We start from the raw sequence: 26675 nt of genomic DNA, 5'->3' as shown, positions 1-26675 counted from the left end.
ACACTTAACCAACATGGCTACCACAGCATTCTGCAGCGATACGCCATCCCATCTGGGTTTAGCGGCAGTGGTGTGAAGTACTTAAGTAAAAATACATGAAAGTACTATTTAAGTAATTTGTGGGGGTATCTGTACTTTACTTTACTATTTATATTTTTGACAACTTTTACTTTTATTTCACTAAATTCCTGTAGAAAATATTGTACTTTTTACTCCATACTTTTTCTCTGACAATCGATTGTACTCGTTACATTTTGAATGCTTCGCAGGGCATGAAAATGGTCAAAAACATGCACTTATCAAGAGAACAGATGGTCATCCCTACTGCCTCTGGCGGTCTCACTAAACACAAATGCATCTTTTGTAAATAATGTCTGATTGTTGGAGTGTGGACCCTGGCTCTCCATACATTTTAAAAACAAGAAAATGGTGCCATCTGCTTTGCCCCTTTACCCCTACCTACATGTACATATTACCTCAATTCTGTACCTGTACCTCCTGTATATACTGTAGCCTCGTTATTGTTATTCTATTGTGTTACTTTAGTTTATTGAGTAAATATTTTCTTAACTCTGTTTTTCTGCATTGTTGGTTAAGGCTTTGTGGGTCCCCAGAGCCTTCTCCCCTACCCCCACCCCCACTGCCACTGCCCCTGGGTCTGTGGGGGGTGTATGGTACTCCAGTGCTCATGGTGCAACATGATCACAATGGTCTAACTTCCTCTCCTCTCCTTCATCTAAAAATAAGTTAACTTGGCCCAAGAGGGCTTGAAGAGAGAAGTTTCAAGACGCAATAGGTAGGTGGAAGATTGATTTGATCTGCGCACTGGGTTAAGAGGTGTAACTTGCTTGCAGATCCACCACTAGATGGGGTAGCGTACAAGGGAATTCAACATGCTATGACACATTTGAAAATGTATTTGAAGAAAATACCTCATCCTAATCTGGCTATAGATAACCCCATAAGAGCTCTTGTATTTCTAGTCATATAGATAACCACATAAGAGCTCTTGTATTTCTAGTCATATAGACAACCCCATAAGAGCTCTTGTATTTCTAGTCATATAGATAACCACATAAGAGCTCTTGTATTTCTAGTCATATAGATAACCACATAAGAGCTCTTGTATTTCTAGTCATATAGACAACCCCATAAGAGCTCTTGTATTTCTAGTCATAGAGATAACCACATAAGAGCTCTTGTATTTCTAATCATATAGATAACCACATAAGAGCTCTTGTATTTCTAGTCATATAGACAACCCCATAAGAGCTCTTGTATTTCTAGTCATATAGATAACCACATAAGAGCTCTTGTATTTCTAGTCATATAGACAACCACATAAGAGCTCTTGTATTTCTAGTCATATACAGTGGGGCAAAAAAGTATTTAGCCACTTAAAAAGACGAGAGAGGCCTGTAATTTTCATCATAGGTACACTTCAACTATGATAGACAAAATGAGAAAAAAATCCAGAAAATCACATTGGAGGATTTTTAATGAATTTATTTGCAAATTATGGTGGAAAATAAGTATTTGGTCAATAACAAAAGTTTATCTCAATACTTTGTTATATACCCTTTGTTGGCAATGACAGAGGTCAGACTTTTCTGAAAGTCTTCACAAGGTTTTCACACACTGTTGCTGGTATTTTGGCCCATTCCTCCATGCAGATCTCCTCTAGAGCAGTGATGTTTTGGGGCTGTTGCTGGGCAACACGGACTTTCAACTCCCTCCAAAGATTTTCTATGGGGTTGAGATCTGGAGACTGGCTAGGCCACTCCAGGACCTTGAAATGCATCTTACGAAGCCACTCCTTCGTTGCCCGGGCGGTGTGTTTGGGATCATTGTCATGCTGAAAGACCCAGCCACGTTTCATCTTCAATGCCCTTGCTGATGGAAGGAGGTTTTCACTCAAAATCTCACGATACATGGCCCCATTTATTCTTTCCTTTACACGGATCAGTCGTCCTGGTCCCTTTGCAGAAAAACAGCCCCAAAGCATGATGTTTCCACCCCCATGCTTCACAGTAGGTATGGTGTTCTTTGGATGCAACTCAGCATTCTTTGTCCTCCAAACACGACGAGTTGAGTTTTTACCAAAAAGTTATATTTTGGTTTCATCTGACCATATGACATTCTCCCAATCTTCTTCTGGATCATCCAAATGCTCTCTAGCAAACTTCAGACTGGCCTGGACATGTACTGGCTTAAGCAGGGGGACACGTCTGGCACTGCAGGATTTGAGTCCCTGGCGGCGTAGTGTGTTACTGATGGTAGGCTTTGTTACTTTGATCCCAGCTCTCTGCAGGTCATTCACTAGGTCCCCCCGTGTGGTTCTGGGATTTTTGCTCACCGTTCTTGTGATCATTTTGACCCCACGAGGTGAGATCTTGCGTGGAGTCCCAGATCGAGGGAGATTATCAGTGGTCTTGTATGTCTTCCATTTCCTAATAATTGCTCCCACAGTTGATTTCTTCAAACCAAGCTGCTTACCTATTGCAGATTCAGTCTTCCCAGCCTGGTGCAGGTCTACAATTTTGTTTCTGGTTTCCTTTGACAGCTCTTTGGTCTTGGCCATGGTGGAGTTTGGAGTGTGACTGTTTGAGGTTGTGGACAGGTGTCTTTTATACTGATAACAAGTTCAAACAGGTGCCATTAATACAGGTAACGAGTGGAGGACAGAGGAGCCTCTTAAAGAAGAAGTTACAGGTCTGTGAGAGCCAGAAATTTTGCTTGTTTGTAGGTGACCAAATACTTATTTTCCACCATAATTTGCAAATAAATTCATTAAAAAATCCTACAATGTGATTTTCTGGATTTTTTTTATTCTCATTTCGTCTGTCATTTTGTCTGTCATAGTTGAATTACAGGCCTCTCTCATCTTTTTAAGTGGGAGAACTTGCACAATTGGAGCCCCAGGACAGAGTTAGGGAAACCCTGCTATAGATAACCACGTGAGAGCTCTTGTCTTTCACACACCAAGACAGAATCTGAGTTCAACATTTTCCTGAGGCACTACCAAGCCCATACATGTCCCCCCACCCACTGCTAACTGCTCTAGGCCTACTCCACATTCATCGCAGACAGAAGAGGAGGAAGATGGAAGCTTTTCAAGTGTGCTGCTCCATAAACAATGGTAAGTCTAAACCTGACAAGAGACGCACATCTAAGAGCCAAATGCATGCCCCCTCCCCCTCCCCCAACTCATATATACTATAAAAAACATTGAGATGGTGCCGACAGAGAGGGATGCCTTGCTTCTAGTTCTTAGGAAACTTTGCAACAAGCATTTCGCTACACCCGCAATAACATCTGCTAAACATGTTTATGTGAACAATAAAAATTTGATTTGATATATACATATATCTTACTCACACAGTAAACACAGTGGTTGTTAAATACTCTTATATAGCATTAACACTAGTCAAATCGTGAAAATACTCTAACAGGAAACAGTAGGCTTACCTTCCTGTTTTTTTTGCGGTTTACAATGTTTGTTGACATTGTGTGATGCACGACTCAAACATTAAAAAAAACATTCTGTAGGGATGGGGAAGTATTCCTGTTATCGGTCATGCCTGTCTTGACATTTTCAGTGGGAGAATCCAAACAGTACATCAATAACCGTCAAAATGTTTGTTTTTCCCATGTTTGGTACATCTTATTTATAAATGGTTGGTTAAAGCTCTAATTAATAATAGCTTCATATTAGTGACTTGTCCATATTTCACTCTGTTTTGCACAATGTCTTTGGAGTGTCCATCAGACATTCTTGTGAATTCAAGGCCATACTTGATGCTTCACTGATGTCAGGAAGAGTGTTAGACAGTTCCTTAATATACAGGTCAGTATGTGAACCTATACTGAGGCTTCTCTCTGTGCCAAAGTAAAGTTTTCATTCAGCAACACTGATTAATGGCTTTGGATATTGCTTTTCCCGAAACGCATGCAACATGACAAACTATGAAAGTTGGAGAGAGACATAGTCTCTTTCATGCAACCTGAATCCATGGGATGTGTCCCAAATAGCACCCTATTCCCTATATAGTGCACTACTTTTGACCAGAGCCCATAGGTAGTAGTGCACTACATAGGGTATAGGGTGCTATTTGGGATGCATACCCAGGATCTCTTGGCAGTGTGCCATTATCTTTTTCTAAGACTTTATGACAAGGTATTTCTCAGCTATTGTTCAGAGTTCAGTGCCATTAATCTGTCAGGATCAGTAGCTATGAAACCATTACCAGGAAATGGGACAACTCTAGCCAACTTTGTGTCCCCTGTTTAGGATGTGTTCCCAGATGACTGTTTTAACTATGGCAGGTGATTATGAAACAAGCAAACTGTTGTATTTCACAAGGAAAAGACAGCGAGGGTCGCGTCAAACTTTTAGAAAATGACCGAAACAATGTGAGTAAATCACAACAGAATCAGATATATATCTTATTTTATGTGAACTATTGTTTTTGCAAGAAAATATTTATAACATCTCCTTGACATTTGAACAACTCACTCTCAAGCTATCTCCTCTCCTGCCATGCTGGGTGGAAACAGAAAAGGGTGTGAAGGTTTTGTTCAACAAAGTGAGACCACAGTGTAGTAATAATATCCTCACTTGCAGGACCATAACACCAAAAAAACACTGACAAGAAAAATAACCCTGAGGGCAAACAAAACAGAAAGGGCAGGCTGTTGACATGCCTCATTTGGCTGTTATGGGATGCACCCTATTCCTTTTGTAGCTCATTACTTTGGCCAGGGCCCATATGGAATAGGGTGCCTTATTTGGGACACGATTGTGATAGTGTTGGTTGTGAAAGTGACTTGAGCATCACTGAACAATGCTATCCGATGACACGTCCACTCAGGGCTGACACTTTCCCATCAACATAGGTCAGGGATTCATGAAAACGATCCTTGTCTGGCAGGGAAACTTTATTTTTTTATAGTTGAACAACAAAACAATTTTTAGTTGAAATATTTGATCTTAAAAATTAAGTTTAGAGAGACAAGGGTGTTGCCCCTCTTTTGGAATTTTGGAAATATTTTCAACATTATTCATTTCCATGTCGGCTTTATGCCCAGAAATGTCTGGAGCAAAGGATCCCAATTACAAACTCTCCCCAAAAGGTTTTATAATTCTAAAACCTGGCAATAATTAATATTAATTAAAACGGGATCTTATTTAGTTTCTTGCAATAGGTCTCGCTGACTCAAAGAATATTTATCTCAAAACGGTGGTTCCCATTAAAAAAATTGGCTGTAAATTTGGTGAACTCCGTCAGTTTTGTCTGAAATCTTAAATTAATATTAATGTCCTCATTACATGTAGTGCAACAAGACAACTCATGGTCTGAAAAGTTCTCTACTTTTGTCAGAGTCGTGTGTATAGGTGGCAGGGAAGTCAGGCGCAGGAGAATCAAGCGGAGTGTAATGGAGTATTTAATAACCAATAAACTAAACATACGCCAAACACTAAATGTAACAATATAATAGTGGGTACGAGGACCCGTCACACACCAATACAAAAACCAACACAACACTGAATAACAAACAATCTCTGACAAAGACATGAGGGGAAACAGAGGGTTAAACACACAACAGGTAATTGATGGGATTGAAACCAGGTGTGTAGGAAGACAAGACAAAACCAATGGAAGATGAAAAATGGATCAATGATGGTTAGAAGACGGTGACGTTGACCGCCGAGCACCGCCCGAACAAGGAGAGGCTTCGACTTCGGTAGAAGTCGTGACAACTTTTGATAGATTTAAACAATCAATATTGAAATCACCCTGGTCACATCCATAAACTGTCAACTCCATCTCCCTGATAGGATTTTAATTTAGTTTCAAATATGTTTATTTTAATTAGGTTTTAGAGTCATAAGCAACTGAGGGAAAACAAAATTACTAGTTTGTATACCACTGGAATGAATAAGAAAAATTACATTTTTTGCCAACTTCGCATAACCTCAAATCCGCCAGATTTTTGTCTAATGGAAAGTGTGCTGAAAGATCTTAAAGAATGGTTGTTTTAATTGGAGATTTTCAAATGAATAATTTTCTATATTTTACAAATGTTTGTATAGAACTATTGTTTGAGGGAAAAAATAAGTATTTTTTTTTGTATTTGTATTCAACTCCACCAGTGGCTTGTCGCCCCCCCCCCTTAAGATCTTTTTTTTTTTTTTGTGCAATATTCTGAAAAAAATGTAATCACTGTTCTGCAACATGCAGTTTGCTTAAACTATCAAAGTATTTGCTGCACTAGATCCTTTCTGAGGGGTAATGTTTGCTTTATAAATGTTGTTTTATGTTCAGATTTTTTTTTTAAACGAACAAAATGAATCCTGGAGCGTTATATAGCGCCTTTTTTTTAAAGTCTAACGTTAGAATTTCTAAAAATCTGTGTGTTTTTTTTAAAAGGTTTATATCCCAATAGAATCGTATTTCAGCTGGAAAGAGGAGATGAGAGGCCAAACATGGAAGAAGATATGATTTAAGGCCATGCTGACAGAGGCTCTTTAATGTCAGAGTTAGACTCATAGAGTGTGTCTCAAATGCCAACCTAAACGCTATGAAGTGCACTACCTATAGCTCTGCTTAACGTATGAGAATGTCACAACTGTCGGAACATGTCCAGAGGGAAAATTATTTGTGAGCACAAGACCTCTCTTTACAACGATATGTAATTCCTGTCACTAAATCCCTATATGACTCTAAAAGTAGATTAGGTTGAGTTTATAGAGAGAAATTGTAATTCAATATTTCTACATTCTGGCATATCTGTGTATTCCTGCTTTTCCATCCCGACTTCCATCCCACACCAGGGTGTCGCCAGCGTTTTATATACAAACAAATTCACATAGAAATGTGAGTTATAGATCTGTCATTGTTATTTAGGGCGGCGGCTAGCCTAGTGGTTAGAGCGTTGGACTAGTAACCAAAAGGTTGCAAAATTGTCGTTCTGCCCCTGAACAAGGCTGTGAGTGAGTGAGTGAGTGAGTGAGTGAGTGAGTTTATTTTATTTTTACAGGGACAGTGTACATTAATCATCGTTTCAGTAAATGTGCCGGGTTTTAGCCAGCCGGCTAATTTTCAACAGCAGTCCCTGGGCAGGGCAGGTTATTAAAAACAATTACAATACAGACAATCATTGAGCAGTGAGCACACGCAGCGCAACATAGGACAAGCAAGACACAGCATGCAGACAGAGCAACATAGCACAAAAAGCAACAAGACAAAATCCATAAAAGCAACAAAGTGTTTCCACACCTCACAAGCTACAGACTACAGACAACATGGAAAGCGGCAATACACAGCTAGGGATTATGTTCACAAATCTGATTGACCTGTAGACATGTCTTCAAGCATTTTGTGAAAGTGTGATAGGTGTTGCAGTTATGTGTGTCTGATGGCAGTGTATTCCAGACATGGGAAGCTCTCACAGAGAAAGCGGATTTACTAAAGGTGCTTTTCCTTAAGGGAACTATGCCGTCAACCCTCATGGCAGACCTTGTGGATCTGCTGCCATATGTTTGGGTTTTCTCTTTAACAAAAACACTGAGTGGAGGGGGAGACAGGCCATTGTGACAGTGATGATGGTTATTGGGCTTCCTATCAAGCACTTTAAGAGTCTGTTTGTAGATAGACTGAATGGGTTTTAATGTTGTATAGCAAGCTTGGGCCCAACTAGTCAAGCAGTATGTTAAGTGGTGGAGTATCATAGATTTGAAGTACAGTTTTGCTACCTCTGTAGTCAAACAATTTCATATAAATTGGAAATTAGCTAGGTTGAATTTGGTTATTTGAATTACCTTTTTCACCTGCTTTTTAAAAGAGAGGTTGGAATCAAGTATGATGCCAAGGTACTTAAAATCAGATACCACCTGGAGCTTCTTCCTTGACACATAGACATCTGGCTCAGTAGCATCTGTTGCCCTCTTTGTGAAGAACATGCAGACAGTTTTTTTCACATTGAGATGCAAACACGAGTCACTGAGCCACTTTGTAACCTGGACCATTACAGTAGTAAGTTCTTGTGCAGCTTGTTGTTTGATCTTTGCATGCACATATATCACTGTATCATCTGCATACATTTGAACTTCAGACCCAGTACAGACAGAAGGCAGATCATTAATGTACAGGCTGATCAGGAGGGGCCCCAGTATTGACCCTTGGGGCATGCCCACATCATAGCTAAGAGTGAGCGACAGCTCATTCATTGCTCACTCTGACACACTGAGTTCTGCCTTCAAGGTATGATTTCATCCATCTCAAGGCATTGGGGGAAAGTTGAACTTGGACAATTTTATGATGAGAATCTCATGGTTAACAGTATCAAAAGCCTTCCTTAGGTCCAGAAACACAGCCCTAACAATGCCCCCTTTGTCCATCTTGGACTTCACATTTTCCAGAAGAAAGCAGTTGGCCATTTCTGTGGAGTGTTTCGCTCTGAAGCCAAACTGCATGGAGTGTAATGTGAAGGGGCTGTTGTTGAGGTGGGCAATCAGTTGTTCTGCTACACACTTTTCAACAACCTTCGACACCACAGGTAGTAGTACTAATGGACCTGTAGTTACTCACGTCAGCAGGGTCACCCGATTTAAAGATGGCCGTTATTTTGGCCGACTTCCATACCCTTGGAAACACACCGAGACCAATAGATGTGTTGGTGACCTTAGTAATGGGGCCAATGAGTGACTCTTTGTAGTTTTTAAAGAAAGGTGAGTCCAGCCAAAACACATCTTTGGCTTTAGAGTTCTTTAGTGAGCTAATCACCTTGTTCACCTTTGACTCAGTAACCTCCCTTATGATGAAGACAGGTTTAGTGTAATTCACTAGCACTGAGCCCAAGAATCCAGTGGAGTGGTTCTGTGTCAGTACCCTGACAGAGTCAATAAAGTAGGAATTGAAGGCTATTGCTATTTCGACTGCATCCTGTGTTGTGATTGTTATTCACCATGATTTCTAGTCTTTTTGTAGTTTTACTATGGTCTTTCCCTGTTAACTTTTTTTAGATTCTCCCAGATCAATTTAGAATTTCCCTTTGCTTCACCAATTATGTTAATAAAAAAGTTTGCCTTGGCCTGTCTGATTTCTTTCATCACCTTATTTCTCAACGTGGCTTTTGGGTTAACCTATTTGGGTTAACCCATTGAAAATAAGAATTTGTTCTTAAAACTGACTTGCCTAGTTAAATAAATGTTTATTTTTATTTTTATTGAAGTTTTGTTTTTGGGGTCTTTTATTTTCGGTTTTGTACACCAGCTTCAAACAGCTGAAATACTACATTTTTGGTTATGGACAAATATTTTTCAGACATTTAGATGTACAATGATTACAGGTGAGGCTGGTGGGAGGAGCAACACGAGGATGGGCTCCTTATATAGGCTGGAATGGAGTAATTGGAGTCAAACGTGATATTCATTTGTTTGATATGTTTGATACCGTTCCATTTATTCCATTCCAGCTATTACAATGAGCCCGTCCTCCTATTGGTCCTCCCACCAGCCTCCTCGGAATGTTTTTTCTACACTATACTTGCTTGCTATGTTTTGTCACATAAACTGAAAATTAGGTGAACTATTATAATTTTAGCAACCAGGAAAGGGCAGAGTCGATTTCTGCATAGAGCAAATGTATTGTGTTTCCATCAGGAGTGTGACACTATAAACTAAAAACTGTTGCTTTGTGAGAAGGTGTTAAAGTTCACAGTAAAGCCATTGTTATGAAAATGACAGCTGAAAAATACCCAGGGCTTTGCCTTGGCTTCAAGTCAGAGCAGGTCCTCCAGAGCCCTACCCCAGTGAGGCACGGGTGCCGGCTCAGAAAAGTATTTTGGGTAAAACACTGGGGTAAATCCTCAGTGGAAATGCACAAAAATCTGTGTAGCATGTTATAGCAACCTATACTTTCTTATGGATAGTATTTTGTATATTTGTATTATGTTGTTTTTGTAAATTGTGTATATGCAGGACTCCCTTGTAAAATAGATCTTTGTTTATTTTACAAGGAAAGGAAAGGTGGGGGGGGAAAAAAATGTCTGTATTAATGATTTGAGATCATGTTGTATGAGGTTGCAGATTTTGTGGTCTCAGCACTGTCTACGGACCGTTCTAATCATCCAGTGCCTGGCTCTATAGCAGTCTTCCCAGAAAAAAACATTGTTTTACAATGGAGACGTTTGGTCAGGCTCACTATCTTGGCAATTCCCGAGATAGGAATTTTAATGGTCGTTCCTGGCTTGATAAAGGAAGCCATGACTTTATCTGTTGGGAGTAAAAAACAAAGTGTGGACTTCCGCTGACAGTAAAAACAATTAAAGGAGAAGCGAAAAAACAATGACCTTTGACACCGTTGCTACCATTTAATAGAAGAGAGTAGCAGAGAAGAGTCTCCCAAGTTACTGACAAAAACGATCTGCGGTTACACCAGACAATATGATGGCTGATCTGCTCCCCGAGTTACATGCATATTCTACAACATTCCCATGTGTCACACATCTTTTTCTATGACAATTAGCCTAAAACTAATTAAGTAGCGAAGGGCCAGGTTTGTTTTATGGCAAGTTTCAACAGAGGCTTTTGGGTAGATTTTGTAGACACGTCAATAATAAAATAAATAAAAGAAGTAGCCAAGTTTGAGTCTAATAATTCATCCCTTTTCTAAATAATGCTTACACATTTGGCCATGAATCAAGAACACATTATGTAAGAGATAAGAACAGATACTTATCACAGGTGAGCCCTAATCGTTAAAGCCATTGCGAGAGCTTGGGACCAAAAGATAATTCTGAGATGAATGGTTTTAAAGTTCCGAACCTTCTTCGTGTTTGAACGGTGACAGCAATGTTGAATTGGTGTTATTTAGTGTACTACATAGGTAGAGAACATTGAACAGAACAAGTCTATGTCAATAATTACATGTAGACAATAATGCAGATAGAACCATATAGTTCCAAACTCTCAATTGGTAAATTCAAATGATTTCACAACCATGAGAAACTGAATTAACTGTACTATTCGATTGGGCCTTTCAGTTCAATGTCTAAGATATTTCCCTATTTAAAGAAAAATAAACTGTGTGAAATCGAATGTATAACCGTCCTTCAGATGGAGATTACCCAGATTTATCAAGAACCCGTATGTATTTTGGCAAGTTTTCTTCACAACGCTCCATGTGTCAATCAATTTTCTGCTTACCCAATAACAATCAAACAAAGTCAGAGTACCTCAGATGCACAAGGGGGTGTGACACGTCACAGGTAATACAATCTAAGCTCTGTCTGTGTGACGCTAACTACATAAGAGCACGTTCCCTTGCGCACCCAGCAGAATCAAAGGGAACAGCAGCAAACTAAAGACATCCTATCTCCTTCAGAGTTTTGTGAGTAGTACTGATAGCTGTCTTTGTACAGGATAGCCTTCTAGAATGCAAGGATTACTACTTTTGTGTCACTGTCATATGAAAAGCATATGGTTTTGAATGTTATAGATTTTGTGTGTTATCATCAGTGAAATATGTATTATTCCCTTTTTAGCTTGCAAAAAGTTGAACAAGATATTGTGAGTTGGAATAGGCGGTCTACATTTGGACACATTACTATTTTCTATATAATTATACATCTGGACTGAAAAGTGTGCCTATTTAGTTCACGTTATTTTAAGGTGATTGCTGATGTCCATTAGCAATGGAACACAAATGTTATCATATAGCCTAGGTAAAACTACAAAACGACTTGAAAGTGGATAGCTTGGGGCAGTAAGATGTGAGAAGTTGCCGGAAGCAGAGAGACATTGATAAAGGTGTATGGCTATTTCTGTGTTTGCTGCAGGGTTTGATTCCACTCTGCACCTCCGGGAACTCTTCACAGAGCCACGACCACACATCCAGACATGCGGTTCAACGTAGTGTTCATTCTAATCCTAGCCTGTCTATGCGTCACGCTGGCCCAAGGTACGTTTAGTATAAATAGGATTTAACATGGGCTGGGTATCGGTTAATTAAGCCTCTATGTGACAAGTGCTGATGTAAAACGGGCTTTTGTATAATATTTTTGAATTAATTGATCAAATGAAATCAAATCAAATTGATTTATATATCCCTTCGTACATCAGCTGATATCTCAAAGTGTTTGTCACCAAACCCAGCCTAAAACCCCCAAACAGCAAGCAATGCAGGTGTAGAGGCACGGTGGCTAGGAAAAACTTCCTAGGAAGGCCAAAACCTAGGAAGAAACCTAGAGAGGAACCAGGCTATGTGGGTTGGCCAGTCCTCTTCTGGCTGTATGAGTTGTTGTTCATGGATTTGACATCCATATTATGCACTGTTATACAGGAAAAATACAGGAAAGATGCAGGACAAATACAGATACAAGGACTTTGATACTACCAGCTGGCCCCTTGTTCTCAGAGAGATAAGCCAGCCTCACCCTGAGTGTTGTTCTGTTTTTATTTGATCACTGATTTTCAGATAGCGTTTCAGTCGGTGGTGTTGTTAGCTTTGCTTTACTGATGGTAGCGTATGGGTCAAAGACTGTCAAGCCATATTCACACGCTCTTCTTCATTGATGCTGAATCAAACCTGCGCACTTCCAACCTGAAACGGTGGGGGGGGGGGGAATCAGTTAATTCCATTTTGAACCAATGGAATACACTAATTAATTTCTGTGCAGAGTTGGGGGCCTTCTCTTATTTCATTCATCATAAAGTACAGATGTTGAGCTGCGATCCTCTCCATGCCCCCCCCCCCCCCCCCCCAGGTTCCTATGAAGACTGCTGTCTGAAGTACGTGCGGAGGGTGAAGAAGACCGCTGTGAGGATGGTGACGAGTTACAGGAGGCAGGAGACGGACGGGGGCTGCAACATCCACGCTATAGTGTAAGTCCTGACTGAGAATAGAGGAGTGTAACCGTGGAAAGGCCTGCTATATGACTTTAGTAATACAGAACGTGTTAAAAAGTACCTTCAGTGGACGAGACATGCAGCTCTGTGATGCACGGCGGAGGTTCACTCACTTCGTGAGGTTCAACTGCAAAACTGTAAGGCTTCATCAGTGTTCGTGTTTTGAAGGTCACCCTGAGTTTTTTATTTCGGTTCCCGTCCACGTCAGGTTCACCATGAAGAGAGGCAGGTTGTTCTGTGCTGACCCCAGAGAGAAGTGGGTGAATGAACTGATGCTGAAGGTCGAAACCAAGAAGAGTAAAAAGGTGAGAATTTCTAACATGACAACTGGATTTATTTATTTATTCACTGATTTCATTCGTCTTCCTGAAACCAATATATTTGTTTTCCAGCACATGAAGGGGAAGAAGAAGCTGGGAGGCTAGAAGCTCTGCCTTCGACACCGTGTCGTCTATATCCATTTACTCTGCCATCCTGCCGTGACGAGTCCTGTTGTAAAATCAGTACGATTTTCGATGATGTCTGGTCATTGGAGGGACATTTTTGCTTTTCTACTGCAGAAGACATCTGCTGCTTTAACAGAGATCTAACTGGAAATGCTGCATACTTTCTGCTACTGTGCAGTTCTGCTATTCCTTTAACAGACACCCGTACCTGTTGAAGTCAGCCCAGCCATTCTGTACGGCTGCATTTTACTGTGTAGCAATCCTGTCGGAACCTGTGTGTGTGTGTGTGTGAGTTGTGTGTGTTTGTGTGTGTGTGTGTGTGTGTGTGTGTGTGTGTGTGTGTGTGTGTGTGTGTGTGTGTGCGTGTGTGCGTGTGTGCGTGTGTGTGTGTGTGCGTGAGCGTGTGAGTGTGTGAGTGTGTGTGTGTGTGCGCGTGAGCGTGTGAGCGTGTGAGTGTGTGTTTGTACAGTTTTTTGTGTGTAGCATAAAACCAGTGATGTTAAAAGTACCCAATTGCCATACTGGAGTAAAAGTAAAGACACCTTAATAGAAAATGACTCAAGTAAAAGTGAAAGTGGGCGGCAGGGTAGCCTAGTGGTTAGAGCGTTCGACTAGTAACCGGAAGGTTGCGAGTTCAAACCCCCGAGCTGACAAGGTACTAATCTGTCGTTCTGCCCCTGAACAGGCAGTTAACCCACTGTTCCCAGGCCGTCATTGAAAATAAGAATTTGTTCTTAACTGACTTGCCTGGTTAAATAAAGGTAAAATAAAAAAAATAAATAAAGTCACCCAGTAAAATACTACTTGAGTAAAAATCTAAAAGTATTTGGTTTTAAATATACTTAAGTATCAAAAGTAAATGTCATTACTAAAATATATTTAAGTATCAAAAGTAAAAGAAAAAATAATTAAAAAATCCTTATATTAAGCAACCCGGATGGCATTAATGATTTATTTTATATATGGATAGCCAGGGGCACACTCCAACACTCAGACATCATTTACAAGCAAAGCATGTGTGTTTAGTGAGTCCATCAGATCAGAGGCAGTAGTGATGACCAGGGATGTTCTCTTGATAAGGGCGTGAATTAGACCATTTTCCTGTCCTGCTAATAAGCATTTAAAATGTACTTTTGGGTGTCAGGGAAAATGTAAGGAGTAAAAAGTACTTTTTTTTTTTTCAGGAATGTAGTGAAGTTAAAGTAAAACCTGTCAAAAATATGAAAAGTAAAGTAAAGATACTCAAAAAGGTATTTCTCCTTAAGTATTTTTTTTTACACCACTGCATAAAATCTGGTGTTGCATTTCACTGTAAGGTCTACTACACCTGTTGTATTCGGCGCATGTGACAAATACAATTGGATTTGATTTTTTATTGAACATAGCGCCACCAACCATTGCGCCACCAAGTAAAAGTGCCTACAATTTTTGAATGAAATCTCTTTGCATTTGTGTATTCTTTGTACGTTTTGAGACTGTAGATTTTTTTTGTCAAATGTATATTTTTCTCGCTTGTTATATTGGTTTTCACTAACAAATACTAATAAAGTTGTGTACTGCGTTTCACTCTGTTTTGTTTATGGTTTATGAGGTATGGCACAGCTTGGCCTACAAAACTATTATAACCCCTTCTATGGAAAATGAGACTCTCATGAACAGGATGGTGTTCTCTGTTTTGCTCTACGACCCCCCCCCCCCCCCCCTCCACAAGCTTCTTGTGACTCGTCTGAAGTCGGTACAGCCGATCTACCCAACTTCTGCCTGTAGCGTCCAAACAGTTTGGGTGACACACTAATAAATCAAATAAAATACAATTTCATTGGTTACCTACATGTGTTTAGCAGATGTTTTTTTGCGGGTGTGGTGAAATTCTTGTGACCCATCTGTGGAAAGGGGCCTCACTAGACTAGGGGCCTTGACTAGGGGCCTCACTAGACTAGGGGCATCACTAGACTAGGGGCCTTGACTAGGGGCCTCACTAGACTAGGGGCCTCACTAGACTAGGGGCCTTGACTAGGGGCCTCACTAGACTAGGGGCCTCACTAGACTAGGGGCCTTGACTAGGGGCCTCACTAGACTAGGGGCATCACTAGACTAGGGGCCTTGACTAGGGGCCTCACTAGACTAGGGGCCTTGACTAGGGGCCTCACTAGACTAGGGGCATCACTAGACTAGGGGCCTTGACTAGGGGCCTCACTAGACTAGGGGCCTCACTAGACTAGAGGCCTTGACTAGGGGCCTCACTAGACTAGGGGCCTCACTAGACTGGGGCGGCAGGGTAGCCTAGTGGTTAGAGTGTTGGACTAATAACCGAAAGGTTGCAAGTTCATATCCCCGAGTTGACAAGGTCTGTCGTTCTGCCCCTGAACAAGGCAGTTAACCCACTGTTCCTAGGCCGTCATTGAAATTAAGAATTTGTTCTTAACTGACTTGCCTAATTAAATAAAGGTCAAATAAACAGACTAGGGGCCTCACTAGGCTGTAGGTCTCCAGCACCAGTTAGAAAGATGAATGGAAGTGTATATAGAGATTGTTTGGTGACAAAAAAATAAAGGGCAAAATATATATTTGTTTCCTGTCCCCCCTCATCCCCCCTCATCCCCGGCTTAGACTGTAATGATTGATGAGTTATGACACCGCTAAGAGAACTTTTATAAATGTTAAATGTTAATGGTTGATGAGTTATGACACCACTCAAGAGAACATTTCCTTGATAAATGTTAATTGTTGATGAGTTATGACACCGCCAAGAGAACATTTCCTTTATAAATGAAGTAGAAAGAGGTTAACAGAATCTATCGGGCATACAAAACAACCAATATACGTACATAGAGTACGTTGTCAGCTTTTCTGACAATGCACAGTAATGTCCCTAATATTCCCATCGAGATGTGTTTATTACAGCTGTTAAATATTTCTCTCTGTCCCTTTTATGGTTCACTACAGACCTTTACACTTTCTCTTTGACTGTCAAACCCAAGAGCCTTTGTGTTGCATAACCTTTGACATCTTTATTGTCACGCGGTTCAAGGACAATACAATAAAAAAAAAACATTGGACACTTTGTTCCTTCACCAACCCTTTGAAATAGTAAGTTTATGTTTTATTTGTACCATTATTTAACTAGGCAAGTCAGTTAAGAACAATTTCTTGTTTCTAATGACGGCCCAGGATCAGTGGGTTAACGGCCTTGTTCACGGATAGAACGACAGATTTGTATCTTAACTTGTCAGCTTGGTGGATTTTTTATTTTTTATTTATTTATTTTTATTTATCCGTTATTTTACCAGGTAAGTTGACTGAGAACACGTTCTCATTTGCAGCAACGACCTGGGGAATAGTTACAGGGGAGAGGCGGGGGGGATGAATGAGCCAATTGTAAACTGGAGATTATTAGGTGACCGTGATGGTTTGAGGGCCAGATTGGGAATTTAGCAACCTTGTGGTTACTAGTCCAACACTCTAATACCGGCTAAGGTGTTGCATTTATCACATGACTTAGTGGTATCAAATACACAATTGATACGATAAGGAAGATATGTGGACTGAATGAAAAGAAGAAATAGACCAGATACAGAAATACCCCTATCAGTATAGCATTACCACAGATGTTTTTGTTGAAGCTTCCAGGTGATATGGCTAATTTGTTATTTTAGCCAGAATATCCAAGTAGGAAAGGCTATATTCCCATCTACCTTTCAGTGTTTTTCATAAGTGCCACAAAATGTTTTTCACAGTACAAAATAGAAGAGGATGGCTGTTGTTTTATTGGCTCTTAACCAGCCGTGCTATTTTTTTTCATTTTTTTTTCACATTGTAGGATGTGGCAGGGCTTGCAAACTATTACAGACTACAAAGGAAAGCACAGCTGAGAGCTGCCCAGTGACACGAGCCTACCAGACGAGTTAAATTACTTCTATGCTCGCTTCGAGACAAGTAACACTGAAACATGAATGAGAGCATCAGCTGTTCTGGGCAACATAAACGGGATAAAATGGTGCCGGAGAGGAAGGCAGACGTTTTACGTGTCCCCAACTGATTGTGTTTTTTGTTAGTTTATCTGCATTGTTTGTAACTTCTTTTTAAAATTATTTTGTACATAATGTTGCCACTACCATATCTTAAAACCAAAAATAACTGCTAGACATCAGGACTGAGATTACTCACCACGGACTAGCAGAATATCATTTTTTCCTTTCACGACTCCGATGAGCCCGACGCGAAGGATATACTGCTTGCTTAGGAACAGGCCCAGATCCCCGTGATTTGCGTGAAGAAGAGGCAGAGAAAAAGGGGCTAGAGGGTGTGCTGCCTTCTGAGAATTTGTAGGCGATCGAATAAACCCCACTTCCTTCTATTCTGCTAGCAAACGTGCAATCTTTGGAGCAAAAAAATCTATGATTTACGCGTAAGGTGAAACTACCAACGTGACATTAAAAACGGTAATATTTTATACTTCATGTAGTCGTGGCTGAACGACGACACTATCAACATACAGCTGGCTGGTTATACGCTGCTCCGGCAGGATAGAACAGCAGCGTCTGATAAGACAAGGGGCGGCGGACAATGTATTTTTGTAAATAACAGCTGGTGCACGATATCTAAGGAAGTCTCAAGCTATTGCTCACCGGAGGTAGAGTGTCTCATGATAAGCTGTAGACCACACTATCTACCTAGAGAGTTATTTGTATTTTTCATAACTGTTTACATTCCACCACAGTCAGAGGCTGGCACTAAGACAGCATTGAATGAGCTGTATTCCGCCGTAAGCAAACAAGAAAATGCTCATCCAGAGGAGGCGCTCCTAGTAGCCGGGGACTTTAATGCAGGGAAACTTAAATCCGTTTTACCAAATTTCTATCAGCATGTTAAATGTGCAACCAGAGGGAGAAAAAAAAACACTGGACCACCTTTACTCCACACACATAGCTCTCCCTCGCCCTCCATTTGGCAAATCTGACCATAATTCTTTCCTCTTGACACAAGCCTACCAGAAGAGCTAAACTATTTCTATGCTCACTTCGACACAAATAACACTAAAACATGCATAAGAACACCAGCTGTTCTGGAAGACTGTGTGATCACGCTCTAAACACCTTCCTCTGCAACTGGATCCTGGACTTCCTGACAGGCCTCCCACAGGTGGTAAGGGTAGGTAACAACACATCCGGCAGGCTGATCCTCAACACAGGGGCCCCTCAGGGGTGCGTGCTCAGCCTCCTCCTGTACTCCCTGTTCACTCATGACTGCTCTACCCCCAAGCCATAAGACTCCTGAACATCTAATCAAATGGCTACTCAGACTTTTTGCACGGCCCATTACGCTGCTGCAACTCTCTGTTATTATCTATGCATAGTCACTTTAATAACTTTACCTACATGTACGTTACCTCAATTACCTTGACTAATCGGTGCCTCCGCACATTGACTCTGTACCGGTACCCTGTATTTAGCCTTGCTATTGTTATTTTACTGCTGCTCTTTAATTATTTGTTACTTTTTTTTCTTATTTATTTGAGGTATTTTTCATAAAACTTTATTGTTGGTTAAAGTCTTGTAAGTAAAGCATTTCACTGTAAGGTCTACATCTGTTGTATTCGGCGCAATGTGACGAAAATGATTTGATTTGATTTGATTTTCATCGCAAGACTGATTGATCGCATGTATGTTGCAATACTGGTGAATGAATACTGAAGCCTAGTGAGAGTGATTTACGATGTCATAGTTAACCAAGTCAAGTGAGATTTATCACTTGTATGGTGCGGCATTAACTCAAAGATACTAGATTGTTTTCTCACAGTTCTGATGCATGTCCATTCCCATCCTGTGTTGTGATCTCTTATTCTGTAACCAGCGGTGATGTGTAAAGTCAGGTATTCATCCAAAATGGCAACCTATTCCGTATATAGTGCACTACTTTTGACCAGAACTCTATGGGTCCCGGTGAAAAGTAGTGCACTATAAAGGGAATAGGGTACCATTTAGGATGCGCATTGATCTTTTTCCATCTTCATGGGTTCTTGGTCTTCCTCCATGATGTGTAACAGAAAGAGCCAGTCATGGTGTTTCTGATAGCATCTAACTGTGAGTCATGTCATAGTTTAGGACCTGGCTGACTGACTCGATGATTGATTGTTTCCAATCGCTGGTGCCTCAAAGACTGAAATAACTTCAGGTGAATTCAACTTTACTACTGGGCAGCAGGTAACCTGGTGGTTAAGGGCATTGGGCCAGTAACTGTAAGGTTGCTGGTTTGAATCCCTGAGTCGACTATGTGGAAAATCTGCCAATGTGCCCTTGAGCAATGCACTTGACCATATTTGCTCCTGTAAGTCGCTCTGGATAAAAGCATCTGCTAAAATGTGGACCTGAGTTGTCGGATTAAGAAATAATGCATTTTGGACTGAGACTGCATTGGTCCAAGATGCAGGGTGCTAATATTGCTCTCACATGAGTTAGGCCTACTTGTTGATGTCATTGATGGTTATGGTATGATCATTTATGACATGGTTATAATATTTCCTAAATTAAGTAGGCAGGTAAGTAGTACCAGGTGATCCATGTATATTGTTGACATACATTATCACATGATGATTGATGTGAATGTAGAGAAGCAATAGTACCCAATCAATAACACAATGTAAGTTAATGGGATGGTTAATGTACTGTAGGTTAATGCCCTATATGGATCTGTGGACGAACAAAAGTAACTCATCTTCATTCCCTACTTCCGTGAATGATGATAAACTTGACAGTGAATATTAAAAAGTTGATTTGTTGTCACCTGCCTATTTTATTTAATTTAACCTATTTAATTGTCTTTTACCTGCCTATTTAATTGTATTTTACCTGCCTATTTAATTGTCTTTTACCTGCCTATTTAATTGTCTTTTACCTGCCTATTTAATTGTATTTTACCTGCCTATTTAATTGTCTTTTACCTGCCTATTTAATTGTCTTTTACCTGCCTATTTAATTGGTTTTACATACAGTTTGAAAAGCAGGTCAGTCAGTCTGTGAAAAGTGAATTCTTCCTGTGCACTCGCTAATGATCAGATAGTGTCTGTGCATCGCCGTATGTGTACACTGCTACAGTACACACGGCCACCTATACAGATGCATTATAGCATATAATGCTAATTATAAGAATTACATTATAGCATAATGTGTAATATATATAGCATAATATTGCATAATATTGTAGCATAATGTGTGATATATACATATATAATATATATATGTTACTGATACAGTATAATATATATATATATATCAGTAACACTTTATTTGGATAGTCTGTAGACTATCAGTAACATTTCAACTATCTACTAACCCTATAACCCTAACTCTAACCCTTATCCTAAACTTAAACTTAACCCTTACCCGTTATTCTAAACCTACCCTTAGCAATCAGTTGCTTATCAACAGATAGTTTTTTGATAGTGTAGAGCATCTACAGATGGACTATCTAGACACCTGCTTATCGAACGACAAAAAACAGCCACCAGACAATTATTAATTCTCCACCAAACGTTACAGTTGGCACTATACATTGGGGCAGGCAGCATTCTCCTGGCATTCACCAAACCCAGATTCGGCCGTTGGACTGCCAGATGGTGAAGTGTGATTTGTCAATCCAGAGAATTCATTTCCACTGCTCCAGAGTCCAATGGGGTCGCGCTTCACACAACTCCAGCCGACGCTTGGCATTGCCCATGGTGATCTTAGGCTTGAGTGCGGCTGCTCGGCCATTGAAATACATTTCATGAAGCTCCTGACGAAGAGTTGTGCTGACCTTGGAACTCGGTAGTCAGTGTTGCAACCGAGGACAGACGATTTTTACGCGCTCCAGCACTTGGCGGTCATGTTCTGTGAGCTTGTGTGGGTTACCATTTCGCGGCTGAGCCGTTGTTGCTCCTAGACGTTTCCACTTCACAATAACAGCACTTACTGTTGACTGGGGCAGCTCTAGCAGGGCAGAAATTTGACGAACTGACTTGTTGGAAAGGTGTCAGCCTATGACGGTGCCATGTTGAAAGTAACTGAGCTCTTCAGTAAGGCCATTCTATTGCCAGTGTTTGTCTATGGAGATTGCATGGCTGTGTGCACGATTTTATACACCTGTCAGCAATGGGTGTGGCTGAAATAGCCAAATTCACTCATTTGAAGGGGTGTCCACATACATATGTATATATAGTGTATATCATAGATTGTATAATTATAGCATATAGCATTATATATTCCTGTATATTGATGGACATCTTTAATTACTAATCACTGAATCAGTCTGACAGTGACTTTGGTATAAAGGAATGTCCCATTCACACTCAGAGCAGAGCAGACCTGCCCAAGGTTAGGTCACTGTTTTTTCTCCATTCAAGGCTTCATCTAACCCGTAATGAAGACAGCTGTGACGTGTGTTGCTTTCTGTTCTCCAGCAAGGCGCCAGGCCATCATCTGTACGACTACACCGGCATGTAGGATAGATAGGTCCGCAACAGTATGCTGTCTTCATCAGGCAAGCCATGGATATAGCTAGGAAGGTTTTCTAAATATAGAAGGACCCCCCTTCTTGATATTAGTGGTTAGTAGTTAATGTTTCTCAGTATACTCATTCTGTCAAACAATGTATTTATTTTTTCGCACAATTTATTAAAATGTTATAATAGTTCACAATCATCAATCATTTAATATACACATTTACATCTGTCACAGGAAATCAAGTCATGCCCTGTCATATATTATAATTTCTACCTATTTACATATGTTACACGTAGGACTCTGCCTGCATACTGCTTCATCTTCATCTTCATCGCTGAGTGTAAAAGGCGGTTTTATACCAACACCTAGACTGAAATTAGATTTTAATATTTGTCCTCCTTTGCTTTGACACAATACGCCTTGGTCAGCCATCTTGGTTTAGCACAGTCACCTCCCCCCGTCCGTCCGTCCGTCCGTCCAGCTCAATGGCAGCCGCAGCTTCCTGCCACCATGTCATCATACTGCTTCAGCACCACATTCTCGTCATCATCAAAATACAGCAGGTTGATGGAGAAGAGCTTGTCTGGCGCGCAGCACGGCGTTTCAATGCCTTTAGTCAGCTTCAGAGCGTTGATGATAGACTGGACGGTGGCGTGGTTAGTGGGTCTCATGTTCTGGCCCAGGGGGAAGGGGCAGGAGCCCTTACAGTGGTAGGCATTGTAACCCCGAGGCGACACGATCCACCCGGACCAGCCGATCTCCTCGAAGTCCACGTAGAGTGGCAGGCGCTGGCAGGTCATCTTCTCTACGTCCTCGTCATAGTCCAGGGAGCGGGCGCTGCGGTGGAAGCCTGGGGTGTTGGGGAGGTTGGACAGGCCAGGGACAGCTGGGGTCTCATTGGGATCTGGATAGGGAAAATGTAGAGTCGGTTTGGGAAATGTGGTTCCGTTTGAACTGAATACACACTCAATTAAGATGATTGATACTATTGATATTAGGTTCAACAGAAAAAAATAGAGTAGCAATACTGATAAAAGTACAAATAAACGATGATGTATTATGACAGAGACCATCATGTTGTGTTAATACACCAGCGTTGTACAGCAGTATAGGCGGCAGGGTAGCCTAGTGGTTAGAGCGTTGGACTAGTAACCGGAAGGTTGCAAGTTCTAACCCCCGAGCTGACATCTGTCGTTCTGCCCCTGAACAGGCAGTTAACCCACTGTTCCTAGGCCGTCATTGAAAATAAGAATTTGTTCTTAACTGACTTGCCTAGTTAAATTAAAATAAAAAAAAATACAGCAATAACACATTAATAATAACTTGATTGTGTGTTAGGCTACCTTTGACTGTATTATCCAGAGCGGCTGCACGGCGGCCATCGTCAGTGAACAGCACCAGCATGGGCTGCTTGCTTTTATGGTGGTTACGGCCTGAAGAAAAACGCACCACCTTCTCATCCATCTGGCTTCCTCCCAGGGTCTGCACTGTGACCAGAAGACCCAGGTTATTGCCCTCAACAGCCATCCAGGAACGCACCTTTATAGGGAGAGAGTTATTTTGGGTTAGGGGTGGATGGATGGATGGATGGATGGATGGATGGTGGATGGATGGATGGATGGATGGTGGATGGATGGATGGATGAATTTATGGATGAATGGATGGATGACATACTTACAGCTTGTGTAATGGTGAACACTTCCCAGCCAGTGGAGGGGACAGGGATCAGTCTGGAAGACAGCAGCTTCTTCCCCTGAGTAATGTTCATTTTGCTGCTATCCAGAAGCTGGTAGACACTGACCTATAGGGAATGAATGAATTTCATCATTAGCTTTGAGTAGCTTACTTTTGAGGAGTCAAAGGACAGTTGAGCCTCTGCATGTCTGCCTATATATATAAAAGGGTCACATTGAGTTTTATACCTGACAGAAGTGATATCTATTGAATGTTGCAGAAACCTGAGGCCGCAGCTTGAAGAGATGGAGTTCCGCGGTTAGAACCTTCTCACTACTGGCCACCATGGACAAGTTGAACAGGAACTCGATTTGTTCACTGTGCACTGTGTGCGGGAAGGATAATACATATTGTCAAAATGAGTACGCAAAAGTGCCCCGATAAGACTTAAAATGTGAGCCTAATACGTGCGTAATATCATGCGTAAAATACTAATTATTTTGTAAACATTGCATAAGGTGAATCATAGGACTGGCGGGTGCAATAGCGATACAGGTATAGGTCTAACCTAATATAACTGATATATCGACAGGGTCGAGGTCAAAATATCTAAATATTACGTTTGTCGAAGAAGCTGCGTACTGTATTCCCCTCCAGAATGTAGGGGTCCTTGGTAACTCCGTCCACATCTGCGACAGTGTTGTACAGGTCGACCATGTACTGAGGCGGCTGCTTGTCGCCCCGGAGGAGAGGAGCATCCTCCATCCCAAACACCTCCAGCAGCCTCTTGATAGCTGCAGAACGCACTTCTTCAGACTCGTTTTCCATGGAAAAGTGGCTTTCCAAATAATTTAGTGATGATCTTGCAGTAGCCATGCTCACTAACGTGGCAATGGCAGTGATCATAGCAACAGGTAACATCTCAGAGATAAGGTAATGATGGTACATGCTTCTTGTTGTGGGTCCTTGGAGCATCTATGTCTTGTTCTCTAGCATGCAGTAGAAGTCCGAAGTTGGAGTGACTGGAGAGCTTTGGAAGCTTCAGGTTTTATATCAAATGCTACAGCATTGGCTACGGTGTCCCTAAACCCTCGGACAACAGCCATAAAATATGCTATTTAGTCGCACATGTAAATCAACAATCAGCGAATGTAAAGCAAGGCTAATGGTATGGTTAACAAGGTGTGAACAGATTGTAGATTTAATTGAAACGGTATTCTCAACATCTAACGAGAAAATTGCAATTGAACAACTTTTCCTTTGAATAATAACTCGTGACTAATATATTAGATATATAATATCACTACAAAATATTTTCATGGTATTTAGGGACAAATTAAAGCTTTCAATCGTATAGAAAATATCGAGAAAATTGTCAAACCTCTCTGAGGACAGCACAGCCAAGGATGTTTGCTCACCGTAGGAGGTTAACCGCCTTATAATGGATCCATTAATTTCGACAAATGGGTATAATTTGGCAACGACACCTACTTCTATGAACAGAAAGGGAAGTCTTCCTAGTTGGAGATGTTCCCATTTGAATCATATATAGGCTTCATCACACCTGGTCAAATACAGCCACAACTGTTATGGTCCCTATACTCCACTTACAATCATTGAACCCATCTCGAAATATACAAATGTGTCATTTAATTGGTGTGGATAAAATGAGGCTTAGGTGTACTCTCGTGGATTTAAGGGATACATTACAGTGGACTGTTTTCATTCTAACATGCAATTACGCGTTTTTATATCCGGCCTGGAGCATTCTTGTAAAATATCTTGAATTCACTTTTTTCGATTGCCAATCTTGTGTGGCAATCGAATGAGTTGTGTTGCAATCATGTAGTCTCACATGTTCAGCCTTTATCAACTTTTCAAACCCTCTCTTTTTTTATACATATGCTCTATTTACACAACACACCTTCATACAAACAGCACAATTAATATCTAGTATTATCAATGTATTACCTACGTAAAGTATTTATAATTGATCACGAATGAGAGTTAGGATATAAGAAGCTACAATGTGAATATTTACGCATCAACGACTTTGTGCATCTTAGGTGTCTTTCATTTCATTACGCGTGGCTTTTTAGTAAATTGTGAGAAATTCACAGTCCTTTTAAGATGAAGAATTTGTAACCACTTGGGTGGTAGCAAACAACAAAATACCTTTCAAGACACTCGTACCTTGCACTCTCTAAAGCGAAGCCCTTCAAAAAACATGTTCTATCGCTTATTTACTACATATGACACGTAATCCCTAAAGCCATAACATGTCTTGAGGAAAAAAAGAGAGCCCATGTTACAAACTGAAACCGTTGTTTTAGGCAACTATTTACACACGTGTGCCCCTTCAAACAGATATTGTCCGAATGTTTCCCTCAGATCACTATTTAAATGGCTCGATTACAATTTTGTTATATTATGTTTAATCCCTAACTATTGTCATTTAAAAGTTCTAAATTAGCATTTTGGCATGCTGCACAATATGGATTCCATAGGCATGACAATGAGCAATGTGAATTGTAAGTTAGTACAGTCAAGCATTTGTTGAAGAGATAAGTAGTTTGTGTCAGTGATTCTTCATTGATTTTCCGGGTTTTAAAATAATAATTTTAAAAAATCACCTTTATTTAACCAGGTAGGCCAGTTGAGAACAAGTTCTCATTTACAACTGCGACCTGGCCAAGATAAAGCAAAGCAGTTCGACACACTGATGCCTGATATCCAGTTGATTCATGGTTTTGGAATACATTTTATCTACAAAATAATTTTTTGACATATAACACAAGAATAGCATCAGCAAAGTGTTGCATTCAGAGACATCTGGTAGCTGTGGAAGTATGGTAATAACAATTGACTCAACATAGGCCTAGACTGAAGCTTAGAAACAGGTAGAGCTGAAGGTCCTAAAACAAGTCGAAGATCTTAACCACAAAGATACTCCATGTATATCAGACAGGACTGGTATATGTATAAGTCCAGAGGGTAAAACTCCATTTAGCTTGTCAAAGTGGTACTGCAGCCATATAAATACATTTCTACGGGGGTTGTTTCTGAACCGGATGTTACAGACCTCTGCAAGACAGGGATGGTGGTGTGTATTCTCTAGTAGAGGACTGGGGATGGTGGTGGTGTGTATTCTCTAGTAGATGACAT

At 40.7% G+C, this 26675-nt stretch overlaps 2 protein-coding genes across 2 annotated transcripts; one reads left to right on the top strand and one right to left on the bottom strand.

Moving 5' to 3' along the window:
• The first annotated feature begins 11218 nt into the window (after positions 1-11218).
• ccl25a (C-C motif chemokine ligand 25a) lies at positions 11219-13929 on the top strand. Its single transcript, XM_021614083.3, has 5 exons — positions 11219-11393; positions 11842-11963; positions 12769-12886; positions 13119-13215; positions 13303-13929. The coding sequence occupies exons 2-5, from the start codon at positions 11903-11905 to the stop codon at positions 13333-13335; spliced, it is 309 nt and encodes a 102-aa protein (XP_021469758.1). The 5' UTR covers positions 11219-11393; positions 11842-11902; the 3' UTR covers positions 13336-13929.
• Positions 13930-21966: 8037 nt separating this feature from the next.
• admp (anti-dorsalizing morphogenic protein) lies at positions 21967-24485 on the bottom strand. The gene is made up of 5 exons (XM_090183033.1): positions 24131-24485; positions 23759-23895; positions 23515-23637; positions 23180-23375; positions 21967-22740 (listed from the first exon to the last, which is right to left on the bottom strand). The coding sequence occupies exons 1-5, from the start codon at positions 24483-24485 to the stop codon at positions 22319-22321; spliced, it is 1233 nt and encodes a 410-aa protein (XP_090039159.1). The 3' UTR covers positions 21967-22318.
• Between the last annotated feature and the right edge of the window lie 2190 nt (positions 24486-26675).

This window comes from Oncorhynchus mykiss, chromosome 8, assembly GCF_057628025.1.
Source record: "Oncorhynchus mykiss isolate SJ-2025 chromosome 8, ASM5762802v1, whole genome shotgun sequence".
In the NCBI taxonomy this organism is placed as follows: domain Eukaryota; kingdom Metazoa; phylum Chordata; class Actinopteri; order Salmoniformes; family Salmonidae; genus Oncorhynchus; species Oncorhynchus mykiss.
This window is presented reverse-complemented; position numbering and strand designations above follow the sequence as displayed.

What these genes read in the sequence shown, in the direction of transcription:
- admp (XM_090183033.1), bottom strand. Translation starts at nt 24,485, where the DNA reads ATGCTCCAAGGACCCACAACAAGAAGCATGTACCATCATTACCTTATC. An exon ending in ACGCAGCTTCTTCGACAAAC is followed by an intron (nt 23,896 to 24,130) that starts GTAATATTTAGA and finishes TCCCGCACACAG; the next exon opens with TGCACAGTGAACAAATCGAG. An exon ending in TCTGGATAATACAGTCAAAG is followed by an intron (nt 22,741 to 23,179) that starts GTAGCCTAACAC and finishes TTCCCTATCCAG; the next exon opens with ATCCCAATGAGACCCCAGCT.
- ccl25a (XM_021614083.3), top strand. Translation starts at nt 11,903, where the DNA reads ATGCGGTTCAACGTAGTGTTCATTCTAATCCTAGCCTGTCTATGCGTC. An exon ending in TGCAACATCCACGCTATAGT is followed by an intron (nt 12,887 to 13,118) that starts GTAAGTCCTGAC and finishes CGTCCACGTCAG; the next exon opens with GTTCACCATGAAGAGAGGCA. An exon ending in AAACCAAGAAGAGTAAAAAG is followed by an intron (nt 13,216 to 13,302) that starts GTGAGAATTTCT and finishes TTTGTTTTCCAG; the next exon opens with CACATGAAGGGGAAGAAGAA.